Source organism: Echeneis naucrates, chromosome 5, assembly GCF_900963305.1.
Source record: "Echeneis naucrates chromosome 5, fEcheNa1.1, whole genome shotgun sequence".
NCBI lineage: Eukaryota > Metazoa > Chordata > Actinopteri > Carangiformes > Echeneidae > Echeneis > Echeneis naucrates.
The window spans coordinates 4,936,547-4,953,438 of NC_042515.1; the positions used below are offsets into that span (position 1 = coordinate 4,936,547).

Consider the following 16,892-nt stretch of genomic DNA (forward strand, 5'->3'; position numbering starts at 1 on the left):
ATGTGGTTAAATCCCGGCTCCAAGTGAGCCGAGTCAAAGAACTGGCAGGATTACTTGAAAGTGGGAGGCGGGGAGTGGGGGGCAGATGAAACAGTGCTGTGCTGGTCCGGTCTGTAGCCAAGGACACCAGCGTGCAAGGTGGTAGCCATGGAGACAGGTGTGTGAGGCAGCGGAGGGCTGAATGATAGCCATGGAGATGACTGTGTGTGATGGTAGTCATGGAGACAGGTGTGCTTGGTGCTGAGGATGGCGTGTTACTCACTGTGGCCGCTGGTGTAGTGCTGCAGTTTGTCTGTGTACTCTGAGTCGGCCCTGTCAAAGCCACGCCTCCTGGGAGAAAGACAAAGAACTCTAGCTCTGGTTCAAAGGCAGGGAGCAGGGAGAGGCAGAGATACAGATCAAACAGCCGCAGGTTTACCTACACTGAAGATACCACCAAGGAAGATCACATGCAGAGAGCCAGGACTTTGTGCACAGAGAAGCATTTCACTTTTTGCAACAGTGGAAAATATAGAAAGCTGCAAGGTAACAACTATTATATAAAGTCCTCAATCCAGTTCAGCAGCTGCATGAACTCTTCCAAACTTGTGAGTACGTCTACAGTAATGTTACTTTAAAGACTTCACAAGATGAGAAACATAGAAATATCAGCAACGTCTCATTAAGATTCATGAGTCATGTGACATTTTGTGGGATAGTTGATCACAATGTCACAGCAGAGTGTTAAGATAAGCCCGTTTGAGTGAATTGAACCGGGCGGCACCTAATAAAGCAAATCAGATCACGTATCTGATGAAATTACTATCTGGCTCATCATGACCTTACTAAGCCAACTGGATATCTGCCAAGTGTAACACATTCAGTTTAAAACTGCTTCTTTGTCAGTCTCATTTGGTGATTTATGCAGATTTGAAATATTTAAAAATTGAACACTGATATCTGATTGGAAGCCAGTCTCAGTAGATATGTTGAGATTGGGTATTGATTGAGTATTGATCAGGAGAAAAATCTGTTTTGGTCACCACGATATGCAAAACGACTTCAAGCAAACCAGATTCATTGCAGGACATATACAGTGTGTGAAGTGTGTGAGCAAACAGAACAACCTAAAAAAAAAAACTACAACAAACAAAAATAGAGCTCAAGATGTAAATGTACTATCACACTTTTTTGTTGTTATCCAACGGTACCTTCACCAAAATGACCTCATTACAAAATCGTCTTGCTTGCCAGTTAGAATTGGCCTTCGGTTTGGTAAAGAGACATCAAAATATCTTTTTACCTTCTGTGATGGGGTCAACTCAGCGTATTAGAACCTTTTTATTTCTTCGTCTGCCCGACCCTCTTCTAAATTTCCCATCACACAGACTCTTAATCCGTCCTGGCATCGTTCCTACACTATCCCACAATGCAGCACACAAGCTAAGTCATTAACCCAGCATAATCGAAGACGGATATTTACTGTGTGCAACCATCCGCAGCTACTGAGGTCATTCCTCTGTGTCTCTGTGTATGAAAACATCAAACTGCTAGGTAAGCTACACTTTTAAAATGAAAACCATTTGACACCAAGTGTGCAGCGGCCGCACAACTTTGCTTTATAAATTACATCTGCTGCTGAAAGACCATTAAGAGCTAATATCTTTAAACCCGTGTGGTTTTATCTCACGTCAACATAACTGATGCGACTTTACTGAGTAGGAAAACAACTAAAAAGGAAAAGTGTCCACTTTGGGAACTTTTACTGGCAGACTGAGACAGCAGTGACTCACCGGTTACAGACGATGATGATGACGACCACAGCAATGAGGAAAACCAAACCGGCAGCTGCTGATCCGATGATGAGAGGGAGCTTCTCCTGAATGCTGGTGTTGTATTCAGCTGTAGAAAACACAATCATGAGCACAAACACAGTGCAACGTGCACATATGCTCGCACACATACATGCAGAGCCGCATGCTGAAACATATGGGTGAACATCTGAGGCACTGCATAGGGGGGGGGGGGGGGGGGGGGGGGGCACTGGGTGACACACGGACAGAAGGCTGGGTCAACCAACGAGCATCTTGGCATCTCGGCTGGCTGCATGGATCATTTTCCAAAATACACTGAATGAGTGAATGCGCTGCAGATATGGACAAATCATCTGGCAGAAAGCGTGTGAAGTGAGGAGAGAGAGCATGTTTGGGTGAGACCCAGAGTGATCCGGCAGCCAAGAGCAGGAATGCAGCTACCGAATGGGCTCAGACAGGCAGAGCCAGATCCTTGTCTTGGGCACTGCAAACGACACAAAACTTCACAATTTTATCCAGAGACAGGGTTTAGTGAGTTCCCCAGAGGCCTAACTGCATCTAGATAGTATAGATATTAGTTTTTTTTTCCCACGGTTAAATTTTAATTGTAAAGCAATAAATAGTTTATAATACACCGTCATGTATTATTTATTATTTGTTTTTACACCCGCATCCACAGCAGGATTATTAGATATAGATGTGTGCTAATAAAGTCATATACATAGCTACTTTACAGCGTATAAGTAATTTATTAGATACGTATACGTGGAGAAATCTGCTCTCGACTTCAGTATTGGGCCTGTGACTCTGCAGAGTACTTCTGGTTTGTTAGGCCTTTTCACATTTGTATTCTGAATAACCCCAAATGGTTCGTTTTCTGAGAGGAACTCTTTTCCCTTTGTGCTCACTTTTCCCCGCACTTTTGTTAACGAGAAGTGTCTTCCGAGCCGTGCCCAACACCAACTGTGGCTACATTATTTAGTTGACACTATGCTAATCAGTATCTCCTCGCAGCAGCAAACACAACTTTTTGGCGTATGGGGACATAAAATCCAGCTTAAGTTGACTTTCATCCGATTTTCCTTCTCGACAGAAACAAAGAAGATATTTTTCGGTGAAAACATGACAACTCAGAGTTTTATATATCCTTAGTTTACAGTTGTGAGTCAGTTTGAAGCATCTGCACTGCCGGGATGTGTGCGTGTGGCAGCATCAAGGATGTTTGTGTGAGAGTTCAGCCTAATGATGGCCCTGGGCACAGCAGGCTGAAGGAAATGAGATGTTCGGAGGGGAAAACCCAGGCCTTGGCTCTGACATTAACCTACATGACTGATGTTTACTGAATGTTCCTTCTTCCCGGAGTCATGTCACTGTACAAAGGTAAGACTACTTCGGACTTCATCTTGGACTTAGAGGCTCATGGTGACAAACGACGAATACATAATTTTGGTTTGAATGGATATTTGTGTACCGCACTTAAGAGAGGAATAGGAATAATGGGATAATTATGTGAGCTTAACTCGAAGGATGTTTATAAATACTGAAAAAGACAAGAAAATAAAGAAATGATTTCATGCCACGCTAATCTGGTCTCGGTAATCTGGTACATGTATTGTTTACTCCACGACATGATTCCCTTTCAAAGTTGCAGCTGTCTGAATCCATACTATACTGCACGGCGTATCGATAGGCCATGCATGAGAAGTGATAACTGCCATGCGTGCTTTGGTGAGCGTTGGCTGATTTCTCACCCTCGGTCATGGTCTGGAAGTAGAGTTTGCCACTGTAGCGTCCAAACCCTGCCACGGTGCGGGCCCGGACCTGGAAAACGTAGATGCTTCCTGGTTTGAGGCCACGAATGACCACTGTGTTAGTCTGGCTCCTGACAGTGGTCGAGTTATATTCTGATTGGTCCTGAGAGGCAAAAAAAAAAAAAAAAAAAAAGAAAAGGAAAACACAGCTATGATAAATTTGTCCACATTACTAATTATAGTCCAAGTGCAAAAGCTAACAATTATGAGATGCCACATGAATACATTACATACAGGGTTAAGATCTCAGATACAACAGTGAACGCAGCACAGACTCGGGGTAGTGATTTTAGGATCTGAAAAAGAACTCTTGATTTTGAGGATGGGATGTGATAGAATAATATTATTACTTACAGAATGAATTCAGTATGTGTGACAGTTATTTTTAAACAAATAATGCACTTACCAAAGACAAAACATGCAGCTTGCACGTTAAAACATTTCACCAAAACGTTGCTTTTTTTGCTCTGCTCTTTTGTAACATGAGCTACTGGAAGCAGACATGCTACAGAAATATTTTGATATCTGCTCCTCCCTGCGCTATTTTTTTTTTTTTTTTTTTACACACATCTAGAGTTACCACAGTAGAACTAACATGAATTATTTGTTCTCACAAAATGCATAATGTTTGATAAAGCAGCCAAGCTCAGAGAGGCTGACATCCACCAGCTGAGGTAAAGAAGGTACACATTTGGTGGCAGTTTCAGGTCAGCCGGCTTTTCCCAGCCAAGCCCCCTGATCATCAGAGCCGTGCTTCACTCCCATGCTCCTCTCCAGAACGCTGACAGGTTTGAGAACAGAGACTGAGACTCTTTTAGCTGCTCCCTTCAACCCATTGCTCACCGCACTCTTCTGAGCCGCAGCAGGGGCCGGGACAATTGTTTTGACAGCTCTTTCCAGCAGTGTCAGTAAAGGGAATTATATTCAAAAAGTGGAGCGGCTCAGCGTGCAGATGAAAGCTCAACAAATTGCTGTGTATATGTGTTGGACGCACGTGCGTGCATGAGTGCGATTACGCCTGCGTGTCTCCGAGTGGCTGTGTGCGTTTAAGTGATCAGTGGGCCTCGATCGACATTTGTGACTCTTGTGAGAAAGTATGCTGATTCGGAGGAGCTCGCCCCTTGAGTACTATTTTTACAGCAGTCAGCTCACCATTGTTTCAACCGCAAGTCTCTGCGCATCAATCCCCAGTGGCCCTGCTGCAGAGCTGAGCGTGGTTTCCTTTCCTGACTGACCGTGATTGTAATTGAAGGAGAACGAGCATAAGTTCTAAGCAATGTTCAGAGGCTCCGTCTACATCCCTCCGAGGATGTGCTGTTATGCAAAAGAGCATGAGGATATATTCTGAATTTTAATGTGCATCTAAACAAAAGTGTCAGGTTTTTGCCATGAGCTCATGGTTTATTTAGCTTCACAAGGAGAAAAGGAGCGGAAGTGATGTTTATAAGGATTACTGAATGCTTGGTGTTCCTGCAGCAACGGTACCTTTTCATAATACTGCAGTTCATAGTCCAGGATGACTCCATTAGGCTGGTCAGGCTGGGACCAGGAGAGGGTGATGCTGTCCACAGAACGACTGACCTGGTGCATTATAGATACAGTGGATGGAGCTGCGGAGAGACAAAGACAGTGTGTTAAGAAGGAGGCAAATAACTCACCGGCACCTTTCACAGTCACGCACTGTGAAATTTATAGCATCTTTAATCCCACAGCCAAACACCGGGTTCTACTAAGGTGTAGGACGTAATGCCATAAAATTTATGTAATATACTGCAGCCTCCTTTTAGAGAGTCTCGTGGCTGTGCATGCACTTCAGGTTGACAAGTTACAACACAGTATCAACCATGTTAAGCGGCCTCACGGGACTTCCCGACATCAGCTGTGATTTTCATGTGATTAAGTGGTTGTCACACTGCTGACAACAGCTTCTGCAAACAAACCACTGCAGACCACAACGAGTTGCGTGGATGCAGAGCGTGTTGTATGTAGCACAAACGCGAAATGAAAAAGATCCACAAGCTTCATTGTCTTTTACATTCTAGGTTGACTAAGTTTGTGTATATTTCTTCGGAGATAAAAGCTGAAAGCTGGATTTGTCATACGGCATTTGATTTTAACGCTTTCTCATTCATTTGTTTCAGATTAGTAGGCAAGCACAGTGACTGCTTCGTCCTTATCATTTAGTTTCCCATGTGACACTTTATGATTCGTTGGAGAGGCAACTGGTCAACAGATACTGAGCATCTTTTTAAATGCAACAAACAGACAAAATTATAGTCAACTTTTTTCCGCCTCTTTGCCTTCTAGTTTGGTAATTAATCAGTTCGATACTTTTTGGCAGCTCATTTTGTAACATCCAAAGTCTGCAGCATCCTAAACTAAACCACTAACTCTTTCCACCAACAGCAGTACGGAAGACTGATAATGCAACTTCACATAAATAAAGATAAGATTAAACTGAGGTGAGACAGTTGACTGTGATGGATTGCCTTATTATTTAAGTTTCAAGTCTCTGCAAGATGATTTTTAAAGTGCAGTGAGGAATTGGTCTGTCTCTCAAATTAAAAAGTAAAACAAATGATACGATATGGGAAGTTTGTCAGCTATATTGAGAAATAAACATCATTTACAGAGTGTTCAGTCTCACAGGTGTATTCCTTTACCAAATCAATCTTCCACACTTATTTAGGACCTAAACTTTGCTTGTTTTTAGTCATTTTTTTTATATTTACCATGCATTTTCTACAAACTGTCTCACTTTCTTCTTCTTCTGCATTAAAACAAACAACTCAATTTTGCCCCATTGCTGGAATTTATTCACAAACATTTAAGCTAACACAAACAATGGTAAAACTCAGTGGTACGGTTGTTACATCATGGGTGGCCTCTTGCACGGCCCAGTGACCTACAATTTTGTACGTTCTTTTTCGCACAACCATGAGGTCAAAGGGGGGCGTGATCACCTCAATCGCTCCAACAACCATTAAGATTAGTTCAGGGTGCTGTTGGGCTAGTGTAAAGCTAAGCGAAGCCTCTGTGTGTTTGAAAGGGTGCGGGTGGGTTGGAGAGCGAGAGAGAGAGGGAGGGGGGTTGCTGGGTAAGATTTATGGACGCCAAGCCCCACGCTCATCCCCTACAGGCCCGTGCCGCACACACACGCAGCCCTCAGCCAGCAGCTCAGTGGCTCCCCTGAGTCCGGGCAATAAAGACAGAAGTCTCTCCACCGGCACGCGTTCTCGGTGGAAAATCCACTGACTGGAAAACTACAACAGCCACGCCTCGATAATATAAGATTCTGGGACTGCATGTGTGTGGTTTTCTACATAACGTATGTATTTGTTAGGGTTATTATTATCAGGTGAACCCATCTTCGTAAATACTGTCCCGATGAGGAGGAGAAAATATGGCGTTTAAGAGACTGCAGTGACGCAGAGCGTGGATAAGAAGTCCCTTATATAACCCTACCCGCTCTCATCAGCTAATCAGCTAAGCCAGGCATGCCCTCTGACCCAAACAGAAGCATCCATCTGAGCGTACAAATTATGGTGTCTCATATAAGCTGTGACGGTCGAGGGGCTGAGTATGTCCTCATGTGCCGCTGCCGGCGGATAATAAATAGATGTTCTGTATTTCATCTCGGCAAAGCACTTACGCCACAATGGCCTGTGACTCCACAGCCGACATACATCACGCTTCTCTCCTGGAGCCTGAGGTACACTAACATATACAGCACCCAGGCAGGACACCGGTCTGAGGAATCTCCTTCATCTAACTGTACTCGCTGGTTTGTTTGCAGCCACAGGACGACAGCCTAATAAGGCAAACAATTACTCTAAGGGGAACTCACGGGTATCCCATTACGGATGCACATATATTCAAGACTGCCACATGGCCTTTTGCTGCATAGCATTTCCATTAAACACACACAGCACAGCCATGCCCGGTAACCTGATACAGCGCCGTGGAAACAAAGGAGGCTCATGTACAGAGGATGGACACATGCCAACACAAGAAAGCTGTTGGAGAAGAACACTGTGGTTTTCTTCTGTTAAAAGACAACTTCCAGGCGATGGGGCAGCAGCCGCCATGACTGCGGTTCAAGGAGCTGATAAAGGGGGGAGGGGGGAGTGGTGCCGCGCTGGAAACCGAGACAGGACTTTAGGCACTAGGTAAATACTGAGGAAAAAATAAAAGTGTTGAAACATTTGGCTAGTGGAGCAAATAGCAATCCAGCTGTGTTGCGCATTTCAAGTTAATTCAGTACACGCATTTCAAGCTAAGCTGACGTTCCACCAATTGACTGTGGAATGTGCTGGTATGCCAAGTCAACGTTTCACTGAAGTACGGCCTACAGCACTGATCCACATATGAAAACCATTTTCGTACATCTAATTTATGTACTCCAAATCTACAAGTCTCCATTGTACTCCAAATCTTCATGTGTACCTAGACCCCCCCGCCCCCAACTTAATCTATAATTTAAAGGGTTGAGTAAATATTTGGTTTTCATTGTGTCAACATCATTCACCGAGTTATGCTGCTAAATACATGTTTTAGTTGTTTCAAACCATTTTCTTTGTTGTTACAATAATTATTCTTAAATCATGTGGATTGCACCCCATTTAAGACGATTAGAAATTAAAAACAAAGATGGAAGAAAGTTTCTTAGTCTTCTATGCACTCATCTCAAACCATGTCAGGTTAGATCAGTTTCCTCAAAGTGGGTGAGCTCCACATTCACTGGAAGCTTTATTTATAGGTTTTTCCTCAATGAATGCTCTATTCATGTTCTTACAACTAATGAAGCGGATATAATGACAAAGACAGGGATTGTAAGTTTATGTAATTAAATTAGATGGCTGAATTGGAAAGATAAATGGCCTTGATGAATAAGTCTCTCACAGGAGTATTTTATGAGTTTCCCATGTACGAAGGAGTGAGAGAGCCAGACAGAGGAGTCTCGACCGTGAGGGGAGCCGATTATGATCTCAGCAGATAAAATATCTATCATTTCTAGCGTCGAAACCAAAATGCTTGAAGTGCATATATAATGGCGATCATTAATGTTAATATGCTAAATTCCCATGATGCAATTTACGCTGTTGATGTTGACTTTTTTTTTGTTAGTTTTATTCTTTTTTGCACTACTTCAGCTGTAAACAGATTTTTGACCTCAATCATTCTCAAAGGTAATCCAAACAACAAACAAACATGAGTGAACATACTGCAAAGTTGCGTAGCACGTCGCTTAATTGGAAGAGGATGGGCTGTTGTTACTCAGGCTGAGATCTAATATTGAAGACAGTGCTTTGAAATCTATTCTTGGATGAAGCCACGGCCTTGCCCCAACAAAACAGAATAGAAAGGCTCTGTTTTTTTCAGTATCTCCAATAGATGTTTTACTGTTATGTTTGAACACCTAGTGACTCCTCCAATCAATTGAAGAAGGAGTTTACACAGATATTTTCCACTCATTTAAATCCGGGTCGATTTAATGGAGCATGCATTTAGTAACACACACACACACATTTGCATTCACCTCATTAATTTATATCTCTGCTGTCTTTTATTGTGCTGCATTCTTTCACTGGTGCGTTTCCACTCTCACTTGAACCATGTAGTTGCTTCTAATGTTTCCCTCATGTTTGATGGGCAGTTTCATTAAGAAAGGCAGGTGAAGAGCGACCACTGTGGATGGATGGCAGCGGCAGAGCTTTGGTCATTAGTTCCTGTGTCAAGAGCACAGTCACTCGATAAGCATCCATTAGCTGAGGGGCCTTCAGGTGCTATCTGAAGCTGATGCCCATAGTGAATGTTCAGCAGAGCCATGTTTGGAGGAGCTGGGCTGGGAAAAAAAAAATCAAAGCAATCAAAATAAAGGATTTTATTTCCTGCAGCTGACTTATTTTATTGACAGCAAGAGATAACCTTTGGATTTGATGGAAATTGCTTTAAGTTCGCTTTTACAAGCAATGCGGCCTAGAAAAAAAGGGGTGAAAAAAATAAATCGTCGACATCTCTGCTTGTACATGACTCATGCTTCTGAAAAAGTATATGTTTAGTGCCTTTTATTTGCATCTTTGTAACATTCAAATGTGTCTACAGCCATGTGGCTCTGATTTGATTAGATGCTCTGGTGCACAGACCAATGCTATGATTTGGGAATGATGGGGGAGGCAGCGAGAACAGGTCAGGGCTTGTAAATCCCTTTTCCTTTTCATTGTAAAAATCAGTTTCCCCACAGCGCAATGTCTCCCAAAGGACCCGAAACAGCTGGTCCTCTACCAGGCAGCCTCCCAAATAGGCTGCCACTGCTCCACTCTCTCCGACTCCCGTCCATTTATGAGCGGCGCATCGGGCCGTCTTAAAGGGAGAGGCCCATATTTGCATGTACTTTTAGCACACTGGCAGCCTGCCCTGTTTCCCCAGCTGCAAAGGATTGTGGGTTTTACATCTATAAAGACTTTCCAGTGTAGTAAAGCTACAAAAGTGAGATTTCAGTTCATCAAGCTTTAAACCATCTGTACTGGAAAAGATTGGGGGCCATAATACACTCATATACACACCATAAGCTAATTCTAAAATACGTATTTCAGGGACTTGAGGAGTTTTCAGATGCTTGCAGAGTTTGGCTTAAAACCTAAGCCAGCCCAGCAAATCTGCAGACGGGAGAGATGCGACCCAGATAAGTATGTGTGGAGACAATTCCTTCGCAGCCACTGAGCTAACTGTAAAACAACCAAAGAGAAGTAGAGCTCTTCAGAGGTTCTCTGCTGGTGGGTGCTACTGAGGACAAGCCTCAGTATCTGACTATCTGAGCTGTGCTGAGCTGCGAGTGAACTTTAGATGGTCCTTGTAAGTTATTTCCCTGCAGTTTTAGAGCAGTTAGTGATAAAAGGGACTTCCATAAAAAAACTAATGGGTCTTCACAGTTATTTAAGTGGTGCTCATTTAGTGGTTGGTCTTAAAGCAGCCAAAGCATCTCACAAGAACTCTCAATGTACTTAAGGCCTGTCTGCCATGCTTAACTTTGACTGAACAATCATGGAAAGTACAAAACCTTATCATTCTATCCCCACAAAATCTCATTAGTTTTTATTTAATGAGCATAAACACATACGTTGTCAGTGAGAAATTTAACGAAAACACAGTTAGGAGCGTAAAAAAGATGATATTCTTATAAATGTTGTTTCAATGAGCTCCTGACCCTTTTCAACTGGTTCACGTATCACCACTAAAAAAAGCAATTTTAAATCAATTATACTGTCTCTGCACGGTCACATATTCTCAATTAAAATGTATAAACAAAAATATACACATGTGCAAAGAATGATAGAATATAGTTCACTTTGTAAACTCTGAATTTCCTGGAGATATACAGATCTACTGTGGTCATTTTGCCCCTCGAGGCCAATTTGGACTAAACAAACACCAATTTGAGCTGTCGGCCACAGGGATGTGGAAAAAGAGTTTTGACTCTGAAGTGCCTCTGGGGGAAACTGGACTCGGTTTAATCAGCAGGCTGCTCTTTTGCATTTAAACAACTCCTGAACTGGCATCTGCTGGGAGAAAGACTTCACAAACCACAGACTGAATGTCACTATCCCTCAGTGTTGGGGAACCGAGCGTGTGCTGCTGCCTCCTTCTTCATCTTTTTCTAATATGCAAAAAAAATATTTTGTTTTATTGAATTATTAGGTTCGTTGGAATTGCAAACACAGAGGAATGTTGGTCTGAGCAGAAAGGAGCTGAATAGCTGATTCAAGATGGAGGATCGAGGATCAACATGACTTATTGCGTGCTAATACACCAGCGACCAGTGCGACAAAATTAATAAGAACATGTCTGACTACACGGCACTGTTCATGTCCTGGACCTCCTGAGAAATGTAGAACCGCGTGCCCATTATATCACCGTTATTTTAAGCCATGCCTTGATTCACACTGATTCCCATTCAACTGATACCCTGCCAATGCAGTTTTACAGCACACATGATGTGGAAAATTGCATGTAGCACATCTGTTCAAGTTCAGTTTCAATGGCACAGCAATGACTTAAGGCTTAACATTGAAATCATGCTCATCGACACAGTATGAGGTTGGTGCACTGAGTGGCACACAATAGCAAGGATTATAAAAGATCATCTCCGCTTATAAAGTTCCTGACCCCAATTTACACATAAATCCTTCCAGAGGATGATGCTGGATGCAGATCGCAGGAGCAGCGTGATGTATATGAGTGAATTAAGACTACATAAAAAAATGAGAGGTATTAGTGACATCTGAGTAGGAACCAGGAGGGGAGAAGGGGGGGGGCGATGTTGGGTCCAAACCAGAAACTCCAGACAGTGGCAAGACAGTCGCTCAGACAATGACAACTCTGTTTTTCAGCTGCCTTAAAAGGAATACTAAGTCTATATGTCACCGCAGGAATTTGAACCGGAGATCAGCGTTTGGTCGAGTGTCTGGCAAAGAAAGAGGGGAAAGAAAAGAGGAGGCCAAAAGGGACAGCGAGGGGAGGGGGGCTATTGTGTTTATCACAAATCCATTTACTTAATTAGTGAAGTTAACTCCATAAAGTTTATAGAAAAACTCATAAATACAAAAACACATCACTTATTGGGTTATGAACCCTTTTTGCTTTATCACCTTTAATTTATTATCTTTTTTTTTTTTATATTGCTATCACCATCACCATCATCATGTTCTTACATGTAAAAAGTAAATAAATGGCTGCATTAAAACATGGTCAATTATTCAGGGATTGCTGTATACAACTAATGCACTCAACAATAATTAATTGTATATTCGCATTATGCTCCCTCTTTACAGCCTGCTGGGCAAAGAGATCGTGGCCTTTTAACCTAGATTTACATGCAGGCGCTGTGCATACTCCATTACTCTCTTCCCTGTGCAGGCTCAAACCTGCACAGCACATCCTGAAGAAGGAATCCACAAAATGTACACAGACAAAAAAGGAAAAACACTTCTAATGAATGATTTATGAATAAAGATCAATTAGTTAACTAATTTTGACAATCCATGTGCTAATTCTCCTCTGGGGAGTTATAATTAAATTCCTAATGCGTGCGCAGGTTATTTAAAGTCATCTGATAAACCTCACTGTCAACCCTCTGAGCTACTTACCACGCATTTTATCGCTGAGCTTATCACACTCTCTCGCTCTGCAATATTGCTTGTCTGGAGGCTCCTCTGTAAGCAGGTTGCACCGCTCCATCAGCAGTGGTGGGAATGAGCTCTATGTGAGTTGTTGGCTGTTGGACGACCAGAGCGGCCCTCTTTCAAGGCTCTGTCAGCGCCGAGCTCCAGGTGCATGCTGGGGCCTCCTGTCTGTCTGCCTGGCTGACCTACCCTGGCACCCACCATATGTGCCCTTCTGAACACCTTCTGTCACCGTCACACTGCACATGTAGACCGGTGGTCCCTGCCTGACACCCTGTCGGTCAGCCTCTTTATTTTTCAGTCCAAATCTCTTTCGCTCACATGTTTTTACTGCTGATGATATCGCAGCGTAGTTGCACGACAGGCATAATTTCTCTGCAATCATCTTTAACGTGCTAATAAGCTAATTTAAAGTAATGAGAGACCAAACCTGTTCATTTTGAATGGATTTCTTTCTTTTGAAAGAAAAAGCACACAAGGACAGCTTTTGTGCTCCACTCATTCTGTTGCATTCGGGGTCACATAGATTAAAGACTCTCCCTGAGACAAAGGCAGATAATGAACCAGACAACCATGTGATTGCCTTGAATGAGCCACTCAGTCTGTACTTTTTTTTTTTTTTTTTAACTGGTGTCACTGTCCTAAAGTCAACAGTGGAGTAGTAGCTGGCTGGTGTATTGACACATTCTGGCAGCCCCACCTGGCTCTGCACCAGTGCTTTCCACACCGCGGCCCAGTGGAGCAGCCAGTCCCTGGTAGCCCGGTTACAGTGAACCTGGGCAATTTGGACGGTAATTAAGTCATAAATCTTCCCAGACCATATGAAAAGGCTGCACCCGATTACACCTTTCCCCCTCCAAGTAATGTGGTTCACTTCCACAATCAGCCAGTTTTGCCGATAAGGAAAACAATTCAGCCCCTCTGCTTCTCAGCAGCATTAGCAGCAGACACCACGGCTCACCTTGAGTTAATGAAATGCCTAAACAAATGTGTCCTCTGGAATCTAATATATCCAGCCACTACAGAACGCAATATGGCATACAAACAAACAAGGTATGAAGATCTCATTTATCTGCTGTGCAATGCTGAATGCAGATGGTTTGCGTTTAGATTGCACATAATCTCTGTTCTGTGCACCGAAAGCAACGATACACCAGCTCAACTCTTAGCCGGTACACAGCTATTACCTGGTTGGGTCTTCATAATTTAAAGCACTCATCTGTATACAATAAGTATACATTAGTTGGTTTATGAGATATAAAAGACTGGACTGGCTCCATAGACACATGAAAGACATATGGGGATGACTATCATTTCCAGCCGTGCTTAATCGGAAGCACACCATTTAAGCGTTTCTGACAGCTTAAACACAGGTTTGAATGGGCTCACCTGAAATCAAATGCCTGCTGATGTGTGTGTGTGTCTACGCAGCCGTGTGTCTCAGAGTGTGTCAAGACAAAATGGCAGGGTGTCGTACTGCGAAGTCTGTTAAGATAAAATGACGCACTGCCTCTCGGCTGTCAGTGATATTTGATTAAACTTCGTGGCGGAATTGCAGCTTCAGCAACAAATTTCAGCTCATAAAATAATGAACGTTATAGGCCAGCTGAGGTAAAGGGATGGGAAGGAGGAAGGATGGATGAATACGTTTCTTTCTGAAATGGTAAATGAGCCACTGATGTTAAAAATAGTCCGGTACTCGCACTGTCCTCCTCAAGCACGTCTCAAAGGGAAGGTACTCTGGCATTTTCCCTAAGCCAACTTAAACCTGTGACCGCAACAGGCTCAAGACACCAATCAACAAGCACCACAGCACTGCTATGTCAGACAGATTTTTTTCCAGGCACTCAAAGCAATCCAAGTAACATTTACATAAATAATGCAGACCAGACGATCTAGACCAACGCTACTGTTATGCTGCAGACAAACCAAAACTTGCCTGCTGAAATATATTCTCATTGTTTTGCCAAAAGCAGGAAGCAACAGGAAGTATTACGGGTAAGGTTGTAAAAGTAAATTGCAGGAGCAAACATGGCTAGCAGGCAAACAGTAGGAGCCCACAAAGTTGCAAATCATTTACCAAACATTTTACTGTCATTAACCTCTCTGCTTATACGCAGCAGCAGTAAAACGAGACTATAAAAAAATCAATACTTGATAAATCAATAGTGACTACGTCATAATCCTGTGGGGCAACAAGCAAGATTGCACACAGGATTCTGCATCTGTTGTAAGACTTGGCTGAAACACTGGGCTTAAGTTGTAATTACAACAGAGGGAGCGAAGCAGCCTGCCGAAGAGTACACATACAAGGGAGTGAAGAACACAATCAATAGGTCTGCTGTATCATAAAAATCTTCATCTTAAGCATTCAGGCTGCTGTTTTTCTATGGCTGATTACCTAAACCTGACCAGCATGGGGTCTGCTAGTCTATCAACAGTTTCCCACCCACTGCCTGCATCACTAAGAGCTAAGTGCATTCATTCCTACTGAGGATATGAATCTTTGAGAACCAGCTACAGTTTAAAAAATTATTTTCTGACTAGTTTTCTACAAACACCTTGGCACTGCGTTTTGAGTACACTAGCCAAACACAGTTTTGGTAAATTAATCCACAGTTTGTGCTCTAGTGAATGTTTAAAACGGGGAAATAAACTTCAGCTCCCATCAGTGTGGTAATGAAGGAACATGTCACAGCCCAACAGTGTGGTTTCCAATGGGCGATAATTGCAAAGAGCTATATGTTTATTATACATCAATACTCCTCGTCCCTGTGCTGTTGATGTAGAGTTACTGGATGTGAGGGGGGTTCTCTCTTTCACCTGTCAGAACCTGTTAAATCAGTGGAAACCTGAGGATTTTCCCTGACAGAAGGCAACTCTCTTTCTCACTTCCTCCACTCCATTTGATGTCACGCACAGAGTTACGTTTTATAGGCAAAGTAAAGCCCAAGTAGATGGCAAAAAAAAAAAAAAAAAAAGGCCTTGGAGGTGCATTTCAAGGTGTTTGCGTATTCGGCACAATGCAAGTTTTGGGGAATTAGTCATATGCTTATAAAGCGTCCTCAAATGCCATTTAGCACAGCATCTCCTTTTGTGTGGCATTACACTGTGTAATCAAGCGCCGCATTTTCCAGGGCAATCATGTCCTTTATCGCAGAGGAACTGTCGCCAGCCACCTACAGAGTGGGAGGATAAGCCCTGTGGGTAATAGAGTGTGGTGGGTGCTTGATTGAGTATGGAGAGTGAGAAGTTTTGCTCACATCTAACACCAATCTCCACCCCTGCCCCCCCCCACCAAACCTCCCTTCACACCAGCAACTCATAGCTGAGGACGACAGCCCTCCACACACGAAACAAGCCACACTTCTGTGCTGCACACTTGCAATTTGCTTATTTATTTGCTGAGATGGTTCTGTCACAGACACACCCGATGAGAACAACAAAGGACTGATTAAGACACATATCTGCACTCAAACTTTCAAAGTCTAGTTTGTTTTTTTCTTCATCTCCCTCTCTAACTCTCGGTGTAATAGGGGGGCACGGAGCTGCCTGAGGTAATTAGGGGTGACATGATGTTTATGTAACCTCCAAGCCTTACAAACCAGATGCAATTATGGGCTCCTGGTCCCTGTGACCCCAGCCCTTTAGCATAGCACCACAAAACTGCAAGCCTGTGTCCCAGGAGCGAGTCTGGTTTTGCAGGGTGATGGGAGAAAGTGGGAGGGTGGAGGGAGGGCAAGCAAGAGTTGAAGTCTTTTCACAGCTCCGTCTGACGGGAGCGCTTGCTGCCTAATCCAAAGTGACGGGCACTTCAGTGGAGAGGGCGCAGAGCCCCCCAATTTCCGCCAGGACCCCTCGGCAGGGGAAGCAGAGTAGCCAAGGTTTGGGGTGGTAGACTTATTGTGGCCCAGTGAGACAGCGTAGGGCAGGGGCCTCATTACAACGCTTAACTGCACTCACAGGCCCTCATTAACACACCACACCAGTGACTCAAATCAAAACAGACAATAAAAAGGGGTCGCAGTTTGAATAAAGGGCTTCATTTTAGTGTGAGTTAGAGTTTCTCCAATGTAACCAAGTGCTTTATGGAACTTTTACACCAA

The 16,892-nt window shown here is 43.3% G+C and overlaps 1 protein-coding gene across 3 annotated transcripts in view; it reads right to left on the reverse strand.

Annotated features, from left to right (window-relative positions):
- The window catches only part of ephb2b (eph receptor B2b), a 112,954-nt gene that overhangs the window by 10,744 nt on the left and 85,318 nt on the right, over positions 1 to 16,892 (reverse strand). For 2 of the 3 annotated variants that reach the window (XM_029501269.1, XM_029501271.1), the window contains exons 6-9: positions 5,090 to 5,214; positions 3,545 to 3,707; positions 1,773 to 1,881; positions 263 to 330 (exon numbers count right to left, since the gene is read on the reverse strand). In XM_029501269.1, the coding sequence (XP_029357129.1) occupies positions 263 to 330; positions 1,773 to 1,881; positions 3,545 to 3,707; positions 5,090 to 5,214 (465 nt within the window). The remainder of the gene's footprint in view (positions 1 to 262; positions 331 to 1,772; positions 1,882 to 3,544; positions 3,708 to 5,089; positions 5,215 to 16,892) is intronic. The other variant, XM_029501270.1, reaches the window with a different exon arrangement.